The sequence below is a fragment of the Phyllostomus discolor genome, chromosome 2 (assembly GCF_004126475.2).
Source record: "Phyllostomus discolor isolate MPI-MPIP mPhyDis1 chromosome 2, mPhyDis1.pri.v3, whole genome shotgun sequence".
NCBI classification, from domain to species: domain Eukaryota; kingdom Metazoa; phylum Chordata; class Mammalia; order Chiroptera; family Phyllostomidae; genus Phyllostomus; species Phyllostomus discolor.
The window spans coordinates 116,818,430-116,839,966 of record NC_040904.2 but is presented as its reverse complement, the minus strand read 5'-3'; the positions used below and the strand labels follow the sequence as shown (position 1 = coordinate 116,839,966).

General features: G+C 36.9%; 1 protein-coding gene across 1 annotated transcript in view; it reads left to right on the top strand.

Moving 5' to 3' along the window:
* RNF17 (ring finger protein 17) overlaps positions 1-21,537 on the top strand; it is a 145,563-nt gene that overhangs the window by 20,044 nt on the left and 103,982 nt on the right. Inside the window, exons 7-9 of the mRNA XM_028531988.2 lie at positions 14,776-14,947; positions 18,230-18,306; positions 18,833-18,907. Of these exons, the coding sequence (XP_028387789.1) occupies positions 14,776-14,947; positions 18,230-18,306; positions 18,833-18,907 (324 nt within the window). The remainder of the gene's footprint in view (positions 1-14,775; positions 14,948-18,229; positions 18,307-18,832; positions 18,908-21,537) is intronic.

Here is a 21,537-nt window from a genome sequence, read left to right as displayed (position 1 = left end):
GTGGATTTGGCCAAAAAGTCTGTTTAGTTTTTTCCATTAAAAAAGACACATTTTTCATTTTCATCAATAACTTTATTATTTTGGATAGTTTGAGTATGTCAGCTGTCTCCCGTGTGATAGAACATTAATCTCAATTAATATCTCAATTTGATTGCTAAGAACGTCAACTGGTCTGCCCGACTGCGGAGCATTGTCCAGCAAGAAATCTCCAGCACAAAACTTCGCAAACCACTTCTGACACATTCAATCAGTCACAGAACCTTCTCCATACACTGCAGAAATCTTTCTTTGCATTCAGTTGCATTTTTGCCTTTCTTGAAGTAATAAAGCATAATATGCTGAAAATGTTGCCTATTCCATCTTCAATATTAAAATGGCTAAATAAAAATTCACACATTATAAATATTTTTATTTATTTTTTTATGAACAAATTTATTTCTCACAATTCTGGAGGGTGGCAAGTCCAAGATCAAGGCACCAGCAGATCTGGTGCTGGTGAGGCCTATTCCTGGTTCCTAGACAGCCACGCCCTCACTGTGGGCTCAGATGGTGGGAGGGGTGAGGGAGCCCTCTGAGGTCCCATTCATGAGGGCTCTTCTCTCCTGATCTAATCATCCCTCCCTCTTAATACCATCACATTGGGAGTTAGGATTTTTTTTATTATTATTATATTTTATTGATTATGCTATTACAATTGTCCTGATTCTCGCCCCCCCCCACCCCCCCACCCCCCGTTTGCCACACTCTATCCAGCATCCCCCACTCCCTCAGGCAATCCTCCCACCATTGTTCATATCCATGAGTAATGCTTATCAGCTTTACATTTCCATGGCTGTTCTGTAACTGTACTTCTTAATCCCCTCACTTTTTACCCATTCTCCCCCTTACCCCTCCCATCTGGCAACCCATCTGATAACTTCCTGCTACTTTTAAGAGTTTCTCTGTATCTTTCACCTTTGGTCTTTTAATTATGATGTGTCTTGGAGTAGACCTCTTTGCATCCATCATAATTAGGACTCTCTCTGCTTCCTGGACTTGTATTTCCTTCACCAAATTAGGGCAGTTTTCTTTCATTATTTTTTCAAATAGATTTCCAATTTCTTGCCCTTTGTCATCTTCTGGCACCCCTATGATGCAAATGTTGGACCTCTTAAAGGTGTGCCAGAGGCTGTTTATACTATCTTCATTTTTTTTGGATTCTTTTTTTCTTCTTGTTCATGGTGTTTTTTGCTTCCTCATGTTCCAAATAATTGACTTGATACTTGGTTTCATCCACTCTACTGTTTTTTTTCCCTGTAAATTGTTCTTGGTTTCAATTCCTGAATCCTTCGTTTCTGACTGTGTCTTTTTTAACCAGTATTCTGAACTCTGCATCTGATAAATTGCTTATCTCCGTTTTGTGTAGCTCTTTTTCTAGAGTTTTGATCTGTTCTTTCATTTGGGCCATGTTTCTTTGTCTCCTTGTTTTAGCAGCCTCTCTGTGTTTGTTTCTGTGTATTATGTAGAGCTGTTTGACTCTGTATGTTGGTAGTGTGGCCTAATGTAGTAGGGTGTAGTATCACAGCCTCCCCTATCCACCAAGCTGGTTACTCAAGGTGTATCCCTTGTGTGTGCTGAGTATACCCTCCTCTTGGAGTTGAGACTTGGTTGCTGTTGGCATATCAATGGGAGGGATTTACCCAGGCCAGTCAGCTGCAAGGACTGGCTGTGACCACTGACCACCAACCTCCATGTTCTCTGGAGGATCAGCTGTGCAGGGGTGGTGCTCCAGTGTCATCTGTAGCTGTCCCCTGGGTGGACTGGCTCTGGGGTTTCACTGGTAGTGCAGGGCAAGGTCAACCCCTACCTGTATTTTTCCTGGGGTACATTTCTGAGCTGTAAAGCAATCTGTAGTGGCTGCTACTTGTGCTAGACTTGGAGATTCCCAGGTGAAGCCAACTGTGAATCTAGGCTGGCTGCTGCTAGGGCTCACTGAAGCCAGCCATTGCTTGTTTAATAGGATTTAGAACCCAAGACCAGCCATTCATATGTAAAAGCAGTGTGGGTGGGCCCTTAAATCATGTGGAGCAGAACCTTGGGGATCTCCAAGATAGGTCAAATAGTGTTAGCCAGGTTGATGCAGTCTCAGAGATGGCACCAGCTCTGTGGTGGTGGGGGGGAGGTTTAGCAAGGGGGTAATGACCTCTGCTTGCCTTGATGCCAGACACTTCTGTTTCTCCCTGTACACCCTAGTGACTTTCAAGCTGCTATCCAATGCTAGAGCTCAGAGGGAATGAAGCTTAGTAGGTGAGTGTGTGGGGGGATTCTTTAAGAGGAACTTCTTGGGGCTCCAGCAGTTTCTTCCAGACTCAGTCCTGCTGGTTTTTGCATCCAAAAGTTGTAGACACTTATCTTCCTGGCACTGGAACCCTGGTCTGGGGCACCTGGTGTGAGTCTGGGACTCATTACTCCCAAAAGATCCCTCTTGAGTTTTTATCCTCGTTAATGAGGGACCAGCCCATTCCTCATCTACACCTCTCCTGCCAGTCTGGATGGATGTAGTTTATTTAATTCCATAGTTGTCAGCCTTCCATGAAACTTGATTTTGTGGTTGTCAGACCTCTATTCAGCTCAATTTCTGATGTTCCTGAATTTTAGTTGTTCTGTATTTTAGTTGTAATTTTGATGTGGTTTTGCAAAGAGGAGAACCATGTCTGCCTATGCCACCATCTTAACTGGAAGTCAACAAATTTCTTTTTAAATGCGCACTGATAGGAGATCAGTACAATACATCTACCACTATTGTTTAGAATGAAGGTAAAACTAAGTACTACTAGAGCCATCTCACAGAAGAAATCAAATGAACTTTTTGACTAGCCAAATAGAGGTTTTTAATTGTTTATTTTATTCTTGTTCCAGTTTTTCCCCTCTGCCCCCCTCCCCCCAACCCACCCTTCACTTTCTCAGTCAGTCCCCACTCTGTTGTCCATGTCCCTAAGTCATTCTTACATAGTCTTTGTTTAATCCCTTCTCTTTCCTTCATTCCAACATTTTCCCTCCTGCTTCCTCTCTTAGAACTCTCAGTCTATTCCATGTTTCCAGTCTTTGGTTGTATTTTGCTCATTAGTTTATTTTGTTCATTAGATTACAAGTAGAGGTGAGATCATATGGTGTTTCTTTGTCACTGATTGGCTTATTTCATTTAGCATAATAGTCTTCTGTTTCCTTCATGCTGTTGTGAAAGGTAGGAATTCCTTCTTTTTTCTGCTGTGTAGTATTCCATTGTGTAAACGTGCCACAGTTTTTAAATCCATTCATCTGCAGATGGGTGCTTAGGCTGTTTCCAACTTGGCTATTATAAATGGCACTGCTATGAACACAGGGGTGCATAAGTTCTTTGGAATTTCAGGATTCTGGTGTGTCAGGATTCTTAGGGTATATTCCCAACCATGAAATCACTGGATCATAAGGCAGTTTAATTTTTAATTTGTTTAGGAAATTCAATACTGTTTTCCACAGTGGCTGCACCAGTCTGTATTCCTACCAATAATGCACTAGTGTTCTTTTTTCTCCACCACCTCACCAGCACTTGTTGTTTGTTGATTTATTAATGATGGTTATTCTGACAGGTGTGAGGTGATATCTCATGTGGTTTTAATTTGTATCTCTGGTGGCTAATGATGTTGAGCATCTTTTCATATGTCTCTGGGGCATCTGTATGTCCTTCTTGGAGAAGTGTCAGATCCTTTGCCCATTTTTTAACTGGATTGTCTTCCTGGTGTTCAGTTGTATAAGTTCTTTATATAAATCCTTGTCCCATGTATCATTAGCAAATATGTTCTTCCATATATTGAGTTTCCTTTTCAGTTTGATTATAATTTCTTTGGCTGTGCTGAAGCTTTTTAATTTGATGTAGTCCTGTTTGTTTGTTTTTTCCTTAATTTCCCTTGCCCTAGGAGATATATTGGCAAAACTATTGCTATGTGGGATATCTGAAATTTTACTGCCTATGTTTTCTGCTAGTACTTTTATTGTATCACAATTTATATTTAAGTCTTTTATCCATTTTGAATTTTTTCTGATGTATGATATAAGTTGGTAGTCTAGTTTCAATTTTTTTTTGCATGTACCAGTTCAGTTCTCCCAATATCATTTATTGAAGAGACTGTTTTCACTCCATTGTATGCTTGTGCCCCCTTAGTCAGATACCATAGACCATAAAGACATAGGTTTATTCCTGGCTCTCTATTCTATTCATTGGTCTATATGTCTGTTCTTATGCTAAGACCAGATTGTTTGGGTTGAAGTGGCTTTGTAGTATAGTTTGATAGCTGGTATTGTGATCCCTACACCTTTGTTCTTCTTTCTCAGGATTGCTGAGGCTACTTGGTGTCTTTTTTCATTCCATATAATTTTTGAAATATTTGTTTTAGATCTGTGAAATATGCCATTGGTATTTTAATAAGAATTTCATTGAATCTATATTACTTTGGCTAGTATGGAATTTTAATTATGTTAATTCTGCCTATCAGTGAGCACATTATGTGCTTCCATTTATTTGTATCTTCCTCAATTTCTTCAGTGTTCTATAGTTTTTCAAGTACAAGTCTTTTAACTCCTCATTAAACTTATTCCTAGGTATTTTATTATTTTTGTTCCTATAGTAAATGGTATTTTTTCTTAGTTTCTCTTTCTATTAGTTCATTGTTGGTGTACAAAAATGACATTCAGTTCTGAATATTGACTTTGTATCCCACTATTTTGCCACATTCACTTATTAGTTCAAGTAATTTTTGGTGGAGAGTATAGGGTTTTCTATGTACATTATCATATTATCTGCAAATAATGACAGTTTTACTTCCTCCTTTCCAATTTTAATGCCTTTCATTTCTTTTTCTTGTCTAATCTCTGTGGCTCAAACTTCCAGTACTGTGTTGAATAAGGATGGTGAAAGCAGACACCCTTGTCTTATTCCTGATCTTAAGGCAAATACTTTTAATTTTTGCTCATTGTATATGATATTGGCAGTAGGTTTCTCATATATGGCCTTTATTATATTGAGTTATGCTCCCTTTATTCCCATGTTGCTGAGTCTTTTTATCATAAATGGATGCTGGATTTTATCAAATGCTTTTTCTGCATCTATTGATACGATTACATGTTTTTTGTCTTTTGTTAATGTGATGTATCACAGTTACTGATTTGTGAAATTGTACCAATCTTGTCTGCCTGGAATAAATCCCACCTGCTCATAGTGTATGATCTTTGTAATGTGTTGGTGGATCTGATTTGCTAGTATTTTGATGAGAATTTTAGCATCTGTGTTCATCAGAGAGATAGGCTTGTGATTTTCTTTTTTTGTTGTGTTTTTACTTGGTTTGGGGATTAGGGTAATACTGGCCTTGTAAAGAGTTTGGGGATCTTCCCTCTTCTTGAAGTTTTTGGAATAGTTTGAGGAGGATAGGTGTTATTAGTTCTTCTTTGAATGTTTGGTAAAATTCACCTGTGAAGCTTCTGATCTAGGGTTTTTATGTACCAGGAGTTTTCTATTACTCTTTCAGTATCACTAGTTTTGGTTTGTTCAGGCTTGTTGCTTGTTCTTGATTTAGTTTTGAAAGATTATATGTTTCTAGAAATTTATCCATTTCACCCAGGGTGCCCAATTACTTGGCATATAGTTGTCCATAGTAGTCTCTTAAAATCCTTTGTTTTTCTGTGGTATCAGTTGTTACTTCTCTTTTGTTTCTCACATTTTTATTGGGGTCCTCTCTCTTATTTCTTGATGAGTCTGGTTAATGTTTGTCAATTTTGTTTATCTTTCAAAGAACCAGCTTCTGTATTCATTGATCCTTTGAATTGTTTTTTGTTTGTTTGTTTGTTTTAGTCTCTCATTTAATTCTGCTCTTATTTTGATTATTTCCTTCCTTCTTGTCACTCAGGGCTTTGTTGTTTCTCTAGTTCTTTTAGATGAAGAGTTCAGTTGTTAATTTGAACTTCCCTCTCAGGACTGCTTCTACTGTGTCCCATAGGTTTTGGGTTGTTGTATGTTCATTTTCATTTGTTTTCGTATACTTTTTGATTTTTTCTTGACTCATTGTTAACCTATTCATTACTTAATAACATGTTATTCAGTCTCCCATGTAATTGAATGTTTCTCCTTAAGTTTGGTTTCTAGTTATAAGCCATTGTGATCCAAGAAGATGCTTTGATATAATTTCAATTTTCTTAAATTTGTTGAGGCTTGTTTTGTGTCTACAATGAGGTCTATCTTTGAAAATGGTCTGTATGAGTTTAAAAAGAATGTATATTTTGCTTCTTTGGGGTAAAATGCTCTGTTAATATCAATATATTTATTTGATCTAGAGTGTCATTCAATGCCACAATATCCTTGTTGATTCTTTGTTTGGCAGATCTATCCATTGTTGACAGTGGAGTGTTAAAATCACCTACAGTGACTATAGCTTCAGTCTCCTTCTTGAAGTCCTCCGAGATTTTCCTTGTATATTTAGGCGCTACTGTGTTGGGTACATATATGTTTATAAGGGTTATACCACCTTGTTGGATTGCTCCCATAAGTATTATATATAGACCTTCTTTGTCTCTTATTGTGGCCTTGAAGTATTTTTTGTCTGATATAAATATTGCTACCCCAGCTTTTTATTTTCATGTTCCTTTGCTTGGAATATTTTTTTCCATCCTTTCACTTTGAGCCTGTGTGGGAACTTTTGTTTTGAGGTGAGTCTCTTGAAGACAGCATATATGTGGGTCATGTTTTCTAATCCATTCAGCTATCCTTTGTCTTTTGAATGGAGCATTTAATCCATTTACATTTAAGATTATTGACAGGTACTTATGTATTGCCATTTTCCCCTTTATACCTTTGTTTCTGTCTATTTCTTCTTAAAGCAGTCCCTTAGCATCTCTTGCAGTGTTGGTTTGGTGGAGTACTGTTTTAGCCTTTTTTTTTTTTTGTCTGCGAAGGTCTTTATTTCATCTTCCACTTTAAATGAGAGCTTTATTGGATAGAGTAGTCTTGGTTGCAGGTCTTTACTTTTCATTATTTGGAATATTTTGTGCCAGTCCCTTCTGACTTAAAGTATATCTGTTGAGAAAGCATCTATTAACCTTACCAGAGCTCCCTTGTGTGTTAATAGCTGTTTCTCTTTTGCTGCCTTTAAGAATCTCTGTGTTTAAATGTTGCCATTTTAATTATGATGTGTCTTGGAGTAGGTCTCTTTGGATTCATCTTGATTGGGACCCTGTGTGCTTCCTAAACTTGCATGGCTTTTTTCCTCACCAAGTGAGGGAAGGAAGAATGCAAAACAAGAGTGAGGAAAGGGTAGAGTATATAGAATTGAAGAAAAATAATAGTAGCAATATAAATGACAAATGAACAAAGATTAATAAAGGTGAAAAAAAGAATAAGAATATAAGAAAGAGAAAAAGGAATATGAGTGTCTACAGGAAGAAAAATTAATTTTTAGAGGGTAGAGGGAGGAGAAATAATAAAAGTAAGGAATAGATACAAGGCTAAGAGTAGGAAGAAAATAAAATTTTAAATGAAAATAAGAAAAGGCAGGTGGAAGGTAAAATGGAGTAAGATAGGGGAAGAGTAAAGTATGAGATTTGAAAATAAAGAAATAGTGAACAACTAGGGCTGGACTTGAAGGTAACAACTGCAAAATCAACACTAAACAAGCAAAGATTAATAACAGTGGAAAGAGATAAGAATATTATAAAATAGGTAAAAGGAATGTGAGATGACTAAAGGAAAGAAAAATAATTGTAAAAGGATAGAGGGAGGAGAAATAGTAATAGTAAAGAATGTAAATAAGGTATAGAAAGAAAATAAGATTTAAAATGAGGTCAAGAAAGGGAAGGAATTAGGCAAAATGGAATAAGATAAGGGAAGAGTAAAATACAAGATTTGAAATAAAGTGAAGTAATAGGAATAAAATTGAAGAAAAAAATGTTAAAATGCTATGTGAGAGGAAATATAATGCAAATATTGATAAAGAACAAGGTGAAGTTCATCTCAAAGTTTGGTGTTTGCCTGCTGTCTTCTCCCTCTGGATCTAACTCTGGTGATGTCAGATGGTGTCCCTATTTAGCTCTAGGCAGCTTGTTTGAGGCTATAAGTGGTCCACAGTCTGGGCTGTCTCCTTCAGGCTTGGCTGTGTCTGGGCTGGCCTTCACCACTCTGCTCTGCTGACCTTTTATTAGCACAGGACTCAGGGGTGGGTCATGTAATGTCCAGCAGCACCACAGTTACCACCTCCACCGGCCTCTAGAGGGAGCTTCAGGTGTGATGGGGAGGGTGATACCCTGGATCTCCCCTAGGAAGTGCTCTTTATTCTTCAGAGAAGATTGTAGGTGTGTTCCCCTGCCATGGTGCCACACGTCTTGGTTTGTTCCAGATTATTTCCAATAATATATAGTTTCTGATGTATTACCTGTCCATTTCATTTGAGGGACCAATCTTTGTAAGAGGCTAGCTCTTTTTGTTTGTCACTGATGGCAGCTCTGTGTAACAGCTGAGGCTGAGTGGGGCTCTGAATAACCTTTGCTGCACCTATTTCTGATCTCTCAGCCTTACTGCCCTTGGTGGAATAGGGCTGGAGAAATCAGTGTGGTTTGTTATTCTGAGAAAATTTCAGAAAGGTCCATTTTGGAATGTCTGTCTCTCTTTCTCCTGCAGGTATGCACCCAGCAGGGTGTTCTTGAGCCTGGCCTGTCTGTTCTGCAGAACTTTCTTGTTGGATGTGGTGCCTGTAATCCTGCACAAGAAGGGGGCTGAGTCCACCCTTCCCTTCCCTGTGGTTTTTACTCTGGGGGCATGAGGGGAGTTTGCTTGGATGCAAAGGATTTCAAATGCTCAACTCTTGTATGTCTAACTCTCAGCCATCTGTCCTCACTAGAGACACAGTCCCAAATTCTCAGTTCTGAGGAGCTCCCACCTTGGTAGCCACACTGCCCAGGATTCAATCTCTTCTCTGTGCAACTTTTGTGACTCCCAGCCCAGCTAGGTTCAGTGGGAATAAACTGTGCTTCCAATGTGGTCTCTTTGCTGGCAGAGCAGCTACATGTGAAGTCCCTTCCCAGCCACACTTCAGCTCTCCTTTCATAAAGTCTTTTTGTGGCACCCATATTGCAGTACTGAGTCACTGTCCAGTTTTCTGCATACACTGTCTTCCCAAAAAGCAAAAAAGTCTCTCATTGTCACAGTTGGCAGCAGCCTGCCAGTGCCTCAGACATAACCAGATGCAGCCTCTGTTTGTTTTAGGAGATAGAGTCCCTCTCTGGCACTCTCTTCATTGGTGCTGCAATTGTGAACATGCTGTTCACTGTGTGTGTGTAGCCTGGCTCTCCCAGACTCCATATTATCTTCCCAAGTCACTCCCAATTAGGGTTGGGGGGCCCTACTGTGGGACTAGGGCCCCTTGTCCTAGTAGGGGAAGGAGATAATATGTTACGATTTCTCACTGGTATCTCCACTGCTGCAGGTATCACATACAAGGTAATTTTCCCTTTAACTTATAAAATCTTACTGGATGATGCAAAGCAGCTTCTTTACTCCTTGTTTTCAAAACTTCATATCAGCTAAGATTTCATTGATTGTTCAGGTGTACAAGTAGAGAACAGCCAAAAATCCATGTTGGGGGCAAGAGCAAATGGATGCAGCTTCCACCTACTCGGCCACTATCTTAGTCCCTTTGGGTCTCCCTCAATAGAAAGTTTTGAAATCGGGATACATTAGCCCTCCAACTTTTTTCCTTTTCAAGAGTGTTTGGCATTTTGGGGTTCCTTGAGACTCCATATGACTTTTAGTATGGGTTTTTCTATTCTAGATGAAATGCCACTGGTATTTTGATCAGGATATCATGGAATTATAGATTGCTTCGGGTGATGTTGGTAATACTAAGTCTTTAATCCATGAATATGGGTGTGTTTCCTTTTATTTTTGTCTTTAATTCCTTTTAGCAGTTTTATATAGTTTACTGTAAGTATACAAGTCTATTGCCTCATTGGTTAAGTTTATTTCTAAGTATATGCTTTTTTATTCTATTTTAAAGGAATTATTTTATTTCCTTTCAAACTGTTCATTATTAGTGAATAGAAAGACATCTGATATGTGTGTTGATTTTTATCCTACATCTTTTCTAAATTCTTTTTAGCCCTGCTAGTATTTGTATGGCATCTTTAGGGTTACCTACATATACAATCATTGATGCGGACTCCAGCCAGCAGGGTCCATGTGTTGTGGCTGCAACAAACAAATTCACATGAACTGCAGAAGTCCTGTGGGAAAACAGGAATGGCATGGCCACTCTCTGAGTGAGAGAGTACCCTGACCCTTGCCTGGACAGGCTTTTATTGCTTTTCTGGGCACATTACATGGAGGATGGTCCTCACTTTCTATGCTCAAGTTCATTTTAGGTGATTACCTTTTACAGATAACAAAGGAAAGGATGTTGCTGATTACTTCAAAGAAAAGGATGTTGCAAATGGAAGGGAGAAAGTGGTTGAACTGGTTACACTCCATCCTTAGGAGGTTTAGCACAACTTTAGGAAGTTACTTCAAAGATATGCAGTAAACATTTGCTCCCTCAATTCAGAATGAGGGAGTTTTAGAAAAAGCAAGCCTCATAGCAGCCTAGGTACAATGCAGGCCTGGTTCCCCATGGGAAAACCAATCTGTGGGCCTGGCTCTTATATGCCACCTCGGTCCTGCCAGCTTCCCGAATCAGGGGCTGGGCTATATTCACCACTGCCACGTGGATCAGTTCCCTATAAATTATGTCATTTGCAAAAAGATATTTTACTTCTTTTACAATTTGGGTTCCTTTTACTTTTATTTCTTTTTGTTGCCTAATTTCTGTGGCTAGAAGTTACAATAATATGTTAACAAGCAATGGCAAAAGTACATATCATCATCTTTTTCCACATCTTAGAAGAAAAGTTGTCATTTTTATTTCCTTATCCTACTATAATGTTAGCTGTAGGGTTTTCTTACATTGCCTTTATTATGTTGATGTAGTTTTTCTCAATTAGTCATTTATTGAATTTTTTTTATCATGAACATATGTTGAAATGTGTGACATTCTCTTTTGCATTATTTGAAAGGATTATGGATGAGTTTTCATTCTGTAATGTGTATAATGTTAATTGAATTTCATATATTGAACCATCCTTGCATTCCAGGAATAAATCTTTCTTGGTTGTGATGCATTACCTATTTAACATTCTGCTGAGTTCATTGCTAGAGTGTTGTTGAGGGTTTTGCATCAGTGCTCATAAGAGATAGTGGTCTGTAGTTTTCTTCCATTTGGCTTTAGTAATGCTGTCCTCATAGAATGAGGTAGGAAGTATTTTGGCTCCTTAATTTTGGGGATTTGAGCAGGGTTGGTATTAATTTTTTTATTAAATGTTTGGTAGAATTCAGCAGTGGAAGCCATTTAATCGGGAGCTTTTCTTTGTTGGGAGGTATTTGATTGCCAATTCTCCTTACTTGTTATTGATCTGTTCAGATTTTCTGTTTCTTCCTGATTCAGTTTTGGTAAATTATACATTTTTAACAATTTGTTCATTTCATCTAATTTTGCAGTTTCTTGGCATGCAGTTATTCATAGTATTCTCCCTAACCATTTTCATTTCTGTAAGGTTGATCAAGTGCACATTTTCTTTCTAGTTTTAGAAATTTGGTTCTTCTCTTTTTTTTTCTTAGTGCACCTAAAAAATTACCAATCTTTTCAAAGAAACGATTTTTGGTTTCATTGATTTTTCTCTTATTTTTTTCCTATTCACCATTTCCTTATCCAAACTCTAATCTTTATTATTCATTCCTTCTGCTAAGTTTGGATTTAGTTTGTTCTTTTTCTAGTTCCTAAGGTGTAAAGGTAGGTTGTTGGTTTGCCATCCCTTTTTTAATGCATTTACAGTATGCATTTCCCTTTTATTTCACTTTTCACTGCATGCATCCAAAATTTGGAAGTTTAATCATTTACATTTAAAGTAATTACTGATAGGAAGGACTTCTTCCATGTTGTTGTTTTCACTATGTCTTACAGCTTTTTTGTAGTTTTATTTAATGTATCACTACCTTTTTTTCTGTTTACTTGTTTTTGTGTGTGTGCGGTAAAAATTTTTATTACATTCTTATTTCTTTTTTGCATATTTTAGTTTCTTTGTAGTTACCATGGGTATTACATATAACACTTCAAAGTTATGACAGTCTGTATATAATTAATACCAGCCTAACTGAATTGCATATAAAAAGTACACTCTTTTACATCTCCACGCCCTCTTGGTTTGGTTGGCACAATTGCATCTTTACATATTGTGTACCCTCATCATAGATTAATGGTCATTTTATGTATTTGTCCTTTAGATCCTGTAGAAAATAAAAAGTGGAGTTATAAATTAAAATTACAGCAAAACTAGATCTTATATTTGCTCATATATTTACTTTTTACCAGAGGTGTTTCTTTCTGTATAGCTTTGAGTTATTGTCTAGCTTCCTTTCATTTTAACCTGCAGGATTTCCTTTAGCATTTCTCATAGGACAGGTTTATTGGTAATGACTTCCATTAGCTTTTGTTTATCTGGGACTGTTTTAATTTCTCCCTCAGTTTTTTGAAGGATAAATTTGTCAGGTATAGAAGTCTCAGTTTGTGTTTTTTACCTTTTAACACTTTAAATATGTCATCCCACTGCCTTCTAGCTTCCAAGGTTTCTGCTGAAAATTTTAGTGAGGATCCTTTGTGTGGGATAAATTGCATTTCTGTGGCTGTTTTCAAGATTCTCTATTTGTCTTTTGGCAGTTTGATTATGTTGTGTTTCAGTGTAGGATCTCTTGGTTTATTCTGCTTAGATTTCTTTTGAATTCTTGGATTTCTAAATTCATGCATTTTATATAATTTTGGAAGCTTTAAACAATTGTTTCTTCAAATAATTTCTCCATATCCATCTTTCTCTTCTTTTGGAACTCCCATAACGTACATGTTGATCCTCTTGAAGAGTATCCCTAAAATTCCTTAGGCTCTGTTTACTTCTCTTGATTCTTTTTTCTTTCTGCTCCTCAAACTCAATAATTATATTTGTCCTATCTTCAAATTTCCTGAGTGTTATTTCTGCTTAAATCTGAAGTTGGACCCTATAGTGAATTTTTCATTTCAGTTATTGTACTTCTAAGTGACAGATTTTGTTTGGTTCCTTTTAAATAATTTCTATCTCTGTGTCCTTCATTGCTTTCCTGGTTTCCTTTGCATGCCTTGTGGTGTTCTGTTGAAAATTTGGCATGGCCACCTATCCCAATTATTGTATACTGGCTCTTCGCTGGGGCTGTCCTTCACTAAGTAGCCTTGGGATCAACATGAAATGATGGCTTAAGAATTCTTAGGTCTCTTGTGAGAATTCTTGCCTGGGTCTGAGTGTGGCTTTTTTATTATTTTGCATACATAGCTGCCTTTAAATGTCATAATTTACCAAAGAGTCAACTTCTCCTCTGAGCCTCAGATGGTTTTTTGTATCTTTTCACCTGTAATCTCCTATGCAGGTATCTACAGCTCTAGTCTTCCTGCAACCTTCACAAGTAGTTCCCAGTGTTCCCGAGTTAGGTAAAACAGACTAGTTCTTCAGGCAGCCCCCAAATAAATTAGAAAATTGCAAATAAAGTCTGCTTTGCTTCCTTTGGTTTGAGCAAAGGAACTGGGAACTTCGGTGCTATCTTCAGACCTAGAGTGTACCGTGCCACGGAGGGGCCAGGCAAGGACAAGTAAAAACACCATAACTCTTTTGACTGTTTTAAGGGTGACTTTTTATTGATTGGGCATTTGCTTCATTTCTTTGTACCTTTGTCTATTTTCCAGAGTTCCTGTAAGATGATTTTACTCATTTTTGCGTATTTTTTGACATCTTTGTTGGGTAAAAGGGCTTAAAGTTTCCTAGCCTGACATTTTGCTGACATCACTACATAAGCATGAGTTTTTAGGAACCATATAGTTGTCAAATGACCATTTTTTTCTCCTAAAGAAATCACTTTCGAAAATTATATATACAATTACTAAAAGGTTTTTTAGATGCCTCTTCTAGAGTCTATATTACATTATTGTTACTCCTAGTGTGGCAGACTATCCTTTTTTGAGGCCAGATTTGGTTTTGAGGAAATAATCAAAAGACACTTGTTTGGTGAATTAAATGAATAAGTTAAACACTACAATTTTGGGTACAAATTGTTTAATTGCCATAGTGAGGCAATTTTACTATAGGCCTACAAATATTTTGAGTAATGAGGTACAAGAAATGAAAGAATAACTACATAGCCTTCCTGATGACCTTGAAGATTATACTTAATTGATAACCTAAGTTCCGATACGGTGAAGTAAATTTAAATTACCATTTTATATTCATGTAACATGAATCTATTGATGGAAATTTTAAACTGTGCATGTAAATCCTATTGAGAAATGAGTATAGATGTGTCTTTATACTGGCATAAGTGACTGCAAGATAGTGGGGATTTCTATTTTAGGGGGAATCATCTAGGGTCTGCCTTAACCTTGTAAATCTGTGACAGATGTATTTGCAAAATAACCTACAAAATGTACTTTTTTCCTTGTTATCCATACATAGCTTTCCAGTGTACTATATTTCAGCTCAATTGAGTGCCTTAGTTAACCATATTAAGTTCATAAACTAGGGAAATTACCCTTTTGTTAACTATTCAGTTACTATAACTCCCTTTCTCACATAAGTGTTTATGAAATTGTGCAAATAACTTTGGGATCTTATATGAAGGAAAAAGAACTTGTGTGAAGAAGTAGTAAGAAATACAGATGATTATTTATCAAACATAATAATGGCTAAAAACTGCATTGAAGAGAAAAAAAATGATTTGGATGCAGCTATGAAGATAGCAAGAGAGTTAAAATCAGCACCTTCGCTAAGGACTTATTGTGACCTGAATCAGGTAATTTTAATAGTTTGTGATGTGATTTCTTTTTTCTCTTTTTAAAAATTGTATTTTTCAGATGCAGTTTACATTCAGTATTATTTTCTTATATGCTTCACATGTGTAGCATAGTGGTTTACATACTTTACAAAGTGGTCCCCTGATATTTCAAGTACCCACTTGGCATTATACATATCATTACAATATTGTTAACTGTATTCCCTATGCTGTACTTTAACATCTTGTGACTATATTGGAACTAGAGATTTAGACTTCTTAATCCCATCACGTTTTTCACTCAGTCTCCCAACCCCCCTCTTCTCTGGCAAACATCAGTCTATTCTCTGTATCTGAGTCTCTTTCTAGTTCGTTTGTTTTGTTCTTTAGATTTCACATACAAGTGAAATCATGGTATGTGTCTTTCTCTGTCAGACATTTCATTTAATATAGTACCTTCTAGGCCCATCTATGCTACCACAAATGGTAAGATTTCATTCATTTTTATGGCTGAGACATATTCTATTGTATATATGTGCCAAAGCTTTTTTTTTATCTACTTGTCTATTGATGGACACTTAGGTGGCTTCCATATATTGGCTCTCGTAAATACATTGCAATGAACATAGGGATACATATATTCTTTCAAATTAGTGTTTTGGGTTTCTTCCTATATATACACCCAGCAATGGAATCACTGGGTCATAAGGTAAGTTCTATTTTTAATTTTTTGAGGACCCTACATACCATTTTACAGAGTGCACCAATCTGCATTCCTTCCAGTAGTGCACATCTTCCCTTTTCTCCACATCCTTGCCAATATTTGTTGTTTGTTGATTTATTGATGCAGCCATTCTGACAGGTATGAGATATCTCATTATGGTTTTAATTTGCATTTCTCTGATGATTAGTAATGTTGAGCAACTTTTCATATGTGTGTTGGCCATCTGTATGCTCTCTTTGGAGAAGTCACTATTCAGGTCTTCTGCCTATTTTTTAATTTGTTTGTTTATTTGTTTGTTTTCGTGTTGGGTTATATGAGTTCCTTTATTTATTTATTTTTATTTTTTTATGTTGTTCAAGTACAGTTGTCTTTATTTTCACCCCACCACACCCCCTGACCCAGACATTCCCACCTCCCACGCTCAAACCTACCCCCTTTGGTTTTGTCCATGTGTCCTTTGTACATGTTCCTTGATGGTCCTTCCCTTGTTTTTCCCCATTATCCCTCTCCCCTCTGGTTACTGTCAGTTTGTTCTTTATTTCCATGTCTCTGGTTGTATTTTGCTTGCTTGCTTGTTTTGTTGATTAGGTTTCACTCACAGGTGAGATAGATCATGTGGATTCTTTATAAAGTTTAGATACTAACTCCTTATCAGATATATCACTGAATATGTTTTCCTGTTCAGTGGGTTGTCTGTTTTGTTGATGATATCCTGTGCTATGCAAAACCTTTTTAGTTTGATGTAGTCCCATTTGTTTTTTTTTTCTTTTCTTTCCCTTGCCCAAGGAGATATATCAGAAAAATATTGCTAAAAGAAATGTCAGAGATTTTACTGCCTGTGTTTTCTTCTAGGAGTTGTATCATTTTAAGTCTTACATATAAGTCTTTAATCCATTTTGAGTTTATTCTTTTATATGGTGTAAGAAGGTGATCTATTTTCATTTTTTCACATATCAGATTTTCTCAACACCATTTATTGAGTAGATTGTCTTTACCTTATTGTATGTTCTTGCCTCCTTTTTCAAATACAAAATGACCATATAGGCATGGGTTCTAGGTTCTCTGTTCTGTTCCATTGATCTGTGTGTCAGTTTTTAAGCCATTATCATGCTGTTTTGATTACCAGAGCCTTATAGTATAGTTTGAAATATCAGGTAGCATGATACCTCTGACCTTGTTCTTTTTCAAGATTGCTATGTCTTGATGTGATTATTTCTGAGGTATCTTATTTTACATGTTTTAAATACAATATTTGAGAATTAATATATGTCAGATTTTCTTGCACTGGCATAAAATTAGAATTACTAGTTTGATTTTTAAGACAAACATTAAGAAATTTGTTTATCTTTTTATATTTATCACTTAGGTAGATGGTTAGTAAGGTTTTTATAAAACGTGATATGAGAACAAGTATAATGACATTGAGTTGAAAAATGATGTTTCTAGGACATTTGAATAAACAATCAAGACAAATAGGGGGTTGCAAACTAAATGGGACTCTGTTTTCTTTTTTACATACAATATAGGTATGACTGCCAACTTTTGACTTAAAAATTCCATTCAGGTTGCCCTGGCTGGCATAGCTCAGTGGATTGAGCGCGGGCCTCGAACCAGGCATCGCAGGTTCGATTCCCAGTCAGGGCACATGCATGGGTTGCAGGCCATGGCCCCCAGCAACCACACATTGATGTCTCTCTCTCTCTCTCTCTCTTTCTAAAAAAGAAAAAATAGAAAAAAAATTCCATTCAGGTTTTTTTTCTACCCTTCTGCCTCCCTAATGTGCAGGTGAGGAAAAGAGGTGCTTCATCTATGTCCAATCATTTAATTATGGGCCCAGGGAGCAGAGTTGGGCAAAAATACAGAAACATGTTTCTTAAAAGATCATTTGGCAGGAATAGAGTTAACCATCCATCCTATGTTAATTTCTACCTTGCTTCCTTGGGGAATAGATCATACTTTTCTCTTTGAATCCTTAGGGTCTCACTTCCCATAGATAATCAAATGTTCGGACTGAACTGAGTCCAAATAGAAGCCATTTGTTTATCTGCCTCCAAAGTCTCTAACTTGAAGTGAAAGGATAAGAGTTTGTCACTGTCTTACTTGGCCAGGCCTCCTTCCAACTGTAGTTCTAAAAATAGTAACAGTCCTTTCTAGTGGATCACACTTGAGGCATTAGGAAGTTTTGAGAAATGGTAAGGTTTTTATTCTAGTTAGCCTCATTAGGAAGATAGGGCAAAAAAGGAGAGAGAGAAACATTTGAGGACAGCAATGCAGATGCAAAATGAGTCTGATCAGAATTTCCTCTGGTCATGTAGCTATATCTCATTTATTAACAAGTGCCTTTTGTTGTTATTTGTTAACATATATCTCCAAAAGATTTAAATTCTTTTTAGGGAGGAAAAAGTCATAAACACTTACTTACATTCCTTCTTTTACCTTTCACATGCCTAAAATCAAACCTTGAATACATTAATTAGCAAAATACCTAAAGGATATAGTTTTCCTTCTAAAATCTTATTCTGTTTCAACAACATTAAAAGAAAATTCACATTTGAGTGACACCTCTATTTTGATTCTAGATTATCCGGACTTTGAAGTTAACATTTGAGAGTGAGTTGTCACAAGTTAGCACTCTAAAACTAAGGAACTCTCTCAGGTAAGTTGTAATTTAGGAAAACAGCATATATATAAATGTATTAGAGCCTAATTTATTAAAATGTCAAGCAATTATAAATTGAAAATTTGGGTCACAAATGTTTCACAAGTTAGCCATCAAATTTAAATAAGTATAATATATGGTAAGCATGAAAGTTATTTAAATGTTCTTTTAGAGGGTTTTAAAAATTTTTATTGTTTTTTATTATCATTTTAGTCCCCTTATACCTCCCTTCCCGCTGAATCATCATATTGTTGTCCATGTCCATGAGTCCTTTTTCCTTTTTGCTCTGTCCCTCCACCCCCTAACCTCCCACAAGAACTGTTATCCTGCTATGAGTCTGCCTCTATTTTGCTTGTTAGTTCAGTTTCTTCATTAGATTCCACGTATGAGTGAAATCATATGGCATTTGTCTTTGTCTGACTGGCTTATTCCACTTAGCATAAGTGTCAGCAACTGGTTTTTATTTCGAGAAAGTAATAAACTTGTTTTATAACATGTATTTATATGCCAGTGTTTATTGTAGGTTGAATATGAGTTGCAGTGAGATCATCTCTATGTTCAACAATATGATAAAGATTAACTTTGAGGACTCAACAAAGTAAGTATTTATAAGAATGACAACATACCGTAGTGACAGGGCTTAAGAGACAGGAAATTTGATGCTTAGGATAGTGCAGGGGTGTCAAACTCATTTTCACCAGGGGCCTCATCAGTCTCGTGGTTGCCTTCAAAGGGCCAAATGTAATCTTAGGACTGTATAACTGTAACTACTGCTTAATTAGGGGCAAGGTGCTCTGCGCTGCTGCTGGATAGAAACAAGGTACCAGGCCAGATAAACAAGGTGGAGGGCGGGATTCGGCCCACGGGCCTTGTGTTTAACCCCTGTGGTTACTGTATATGATTCAGAAGTTGAAAAACAGAGCAAAATTTTTTCAATCAGTTGTATTCTATGTTAAACATATAAGAATAAAAATACCTAGGAGGGATATTCAATGATATATGTGTCAAAGTTATCTCTAGAGATTTTATTCACTCAGCCAGCATTGAACACTGGTTTTGTGCTAGGCATTAACGCCCTAGATTGTGAGATATAAGTCTGAAAGTTATAAGTAAAGGATGACACATGTAAACAATAAAGTACAAAATTGCTATGATGGTAATATGTGCAGAATTTAGCGGAGATACAAAGGAAGGGAATGGTCACCTCTTCTGAGAGTAACAAGAAATCTGGAAAGGGAGATTTTATTTTCCCTCATCCATGAAAAATGAGTAGCAATTGCAAAGGACAGAAGGGATATAGGCATCTTAGAAAGATGTGTGTGCATGGAGATTACGCACTACCTTCAGGGAGCTACATTTGGCAGAGGGTACATGGAGACTAAATTCTAAAAACTTTGTATGCTATACAGAGGTATTTGAACTTCAGTTTCTAAACTTGTGCTGTCAGTGTGGCAGCCAGTAACCACATGCGGCCATTTAAATTTAAGATTAATGATTTAAACTTAAGCTGAGAAATTCAGTTCCTCAGTTACACTGCTACATTTCAAGTCTCAGTAGCCACTTGTGGTTAGTGGCTCCTGTATTAGATGGTGCAGCACATTTTCACGACGACAGAAAGTTCTGTTGTACAGCACAGCTGTAGACAACCACTAAAAAATTCTCAACGTGAAAGTAAAATAATTAGTTTACATTTTTAAAAGTTCACTGTGGTGATTTACAGGATTATTCAGAAGAGTAGGAGGCTGGGGCCAGAGACTGTGTTGTTGGTAGTCTCAGTAAATGATGAGAAACCAAATGTAGGTAATAACACTGGAGAGTGATACGGCAAATGTGGTGCATGCCTTGCCACCACAGGTAACACCTTTCCAGAGGACTTGGCTCTAGTCATCTTCCCCCAACATGGAGTCCTGCCCCGTATGTGTCTTTGTAACTTTCCTTTTGTGCTTCCATGGATCATTATCATTTTTTAAATTAGTACATTCTTTTAGATATTTTCCTAACTTGAATATGGTTAATATCAAATATTTTTAATCAAAAAGCTATCCAGTTTCCCTGGCTGATGTGGCACAGTGGATTATGCACTGGCTGGAGAACTGAAAGGTTGCCAGTTTGATTCCCAGTCAGGACCCATTCCTGGGTTGTAGACCAGGTCCCTGATGGCGGTGATGGTCGAGCGTAGGGGGTGCGGAATGCAGCACGAGAGGCAACCCCACATTGATAGTTCTCTCCCTTTCTTTCTCCTTCTTTTCCTCTCTCTCTAAAAATAAATAAATAAAATCTTTTTAAAATTTGTTATAAAAAGAAATGTTTGCATTGCAATGTTGTGCACATATGTGCATCCTCAAGGTGCTTGGAACTTCATTCCACATGGACTAATTTTACATGGGTGAAGTACACAATCACTGTTGGAAGAAACAGATGTGTTATTACTGAATCCATCTGGCTATATTGGTTCTTATTTCTAAAATGCTTCTTAAATGCTGATCTGTGACAAAGCTAAACCCATCAAGGGTTAACTAACATGCAAGCTTTTGAGACCCAATCTCATTTCTTTGATATAGTTACTTTTTAAAATTATATTTTATTGATTATGCTATTACAGCTGTCCTGATTTTTACCCCTTTGCCCCCTCCACCCAGCACCCCCCACACCCTCAGACAGTCCTCAAACCACTGTTCACGTCTGTGAGTTGTGCATATAAGTTCTTTGACTACTCCATTTCCTAAACTGTAGTTTATATCCTTGTGGCTATTCAATAACTACCTATTTGCAGTACTTAATCACCTTACCTCTTTACTAATACCCCCCAAACCCCCTTCCTATCTAGCAACCATCAAAACAGTCTCTGTATCTATGATTCTGACTCTGTTCTTGTTTGCTTAGTTTGTTTTTAATTCAGTTGTTGATAGATATGTATTTTTGCCATTTTATTGTTCATAGTTTTGATTATCTTCCTTTTCTTAAATAACTCCCTTTAATATTTCATATAATAATGGTTTGGTGGTGATGAACTTTTTTAGTTTTTTTCTTGTCTGGGAAACCCTTTATCTGCCCTTCAATTCTGAATGGTAGCTTTGCTGAGTAGAGCAATCGTGGCTGTAGATATCTGCTTTTCATGACTTTAAATATTTCTTGCCACTCTCTTCCAGCCTGCAGAGTTTGTTTTACAGTCTCTGGGATCTCCCCTGTAGGTAACTAACTGCTTTTCTCTTCCTGCTTTTAAGATTA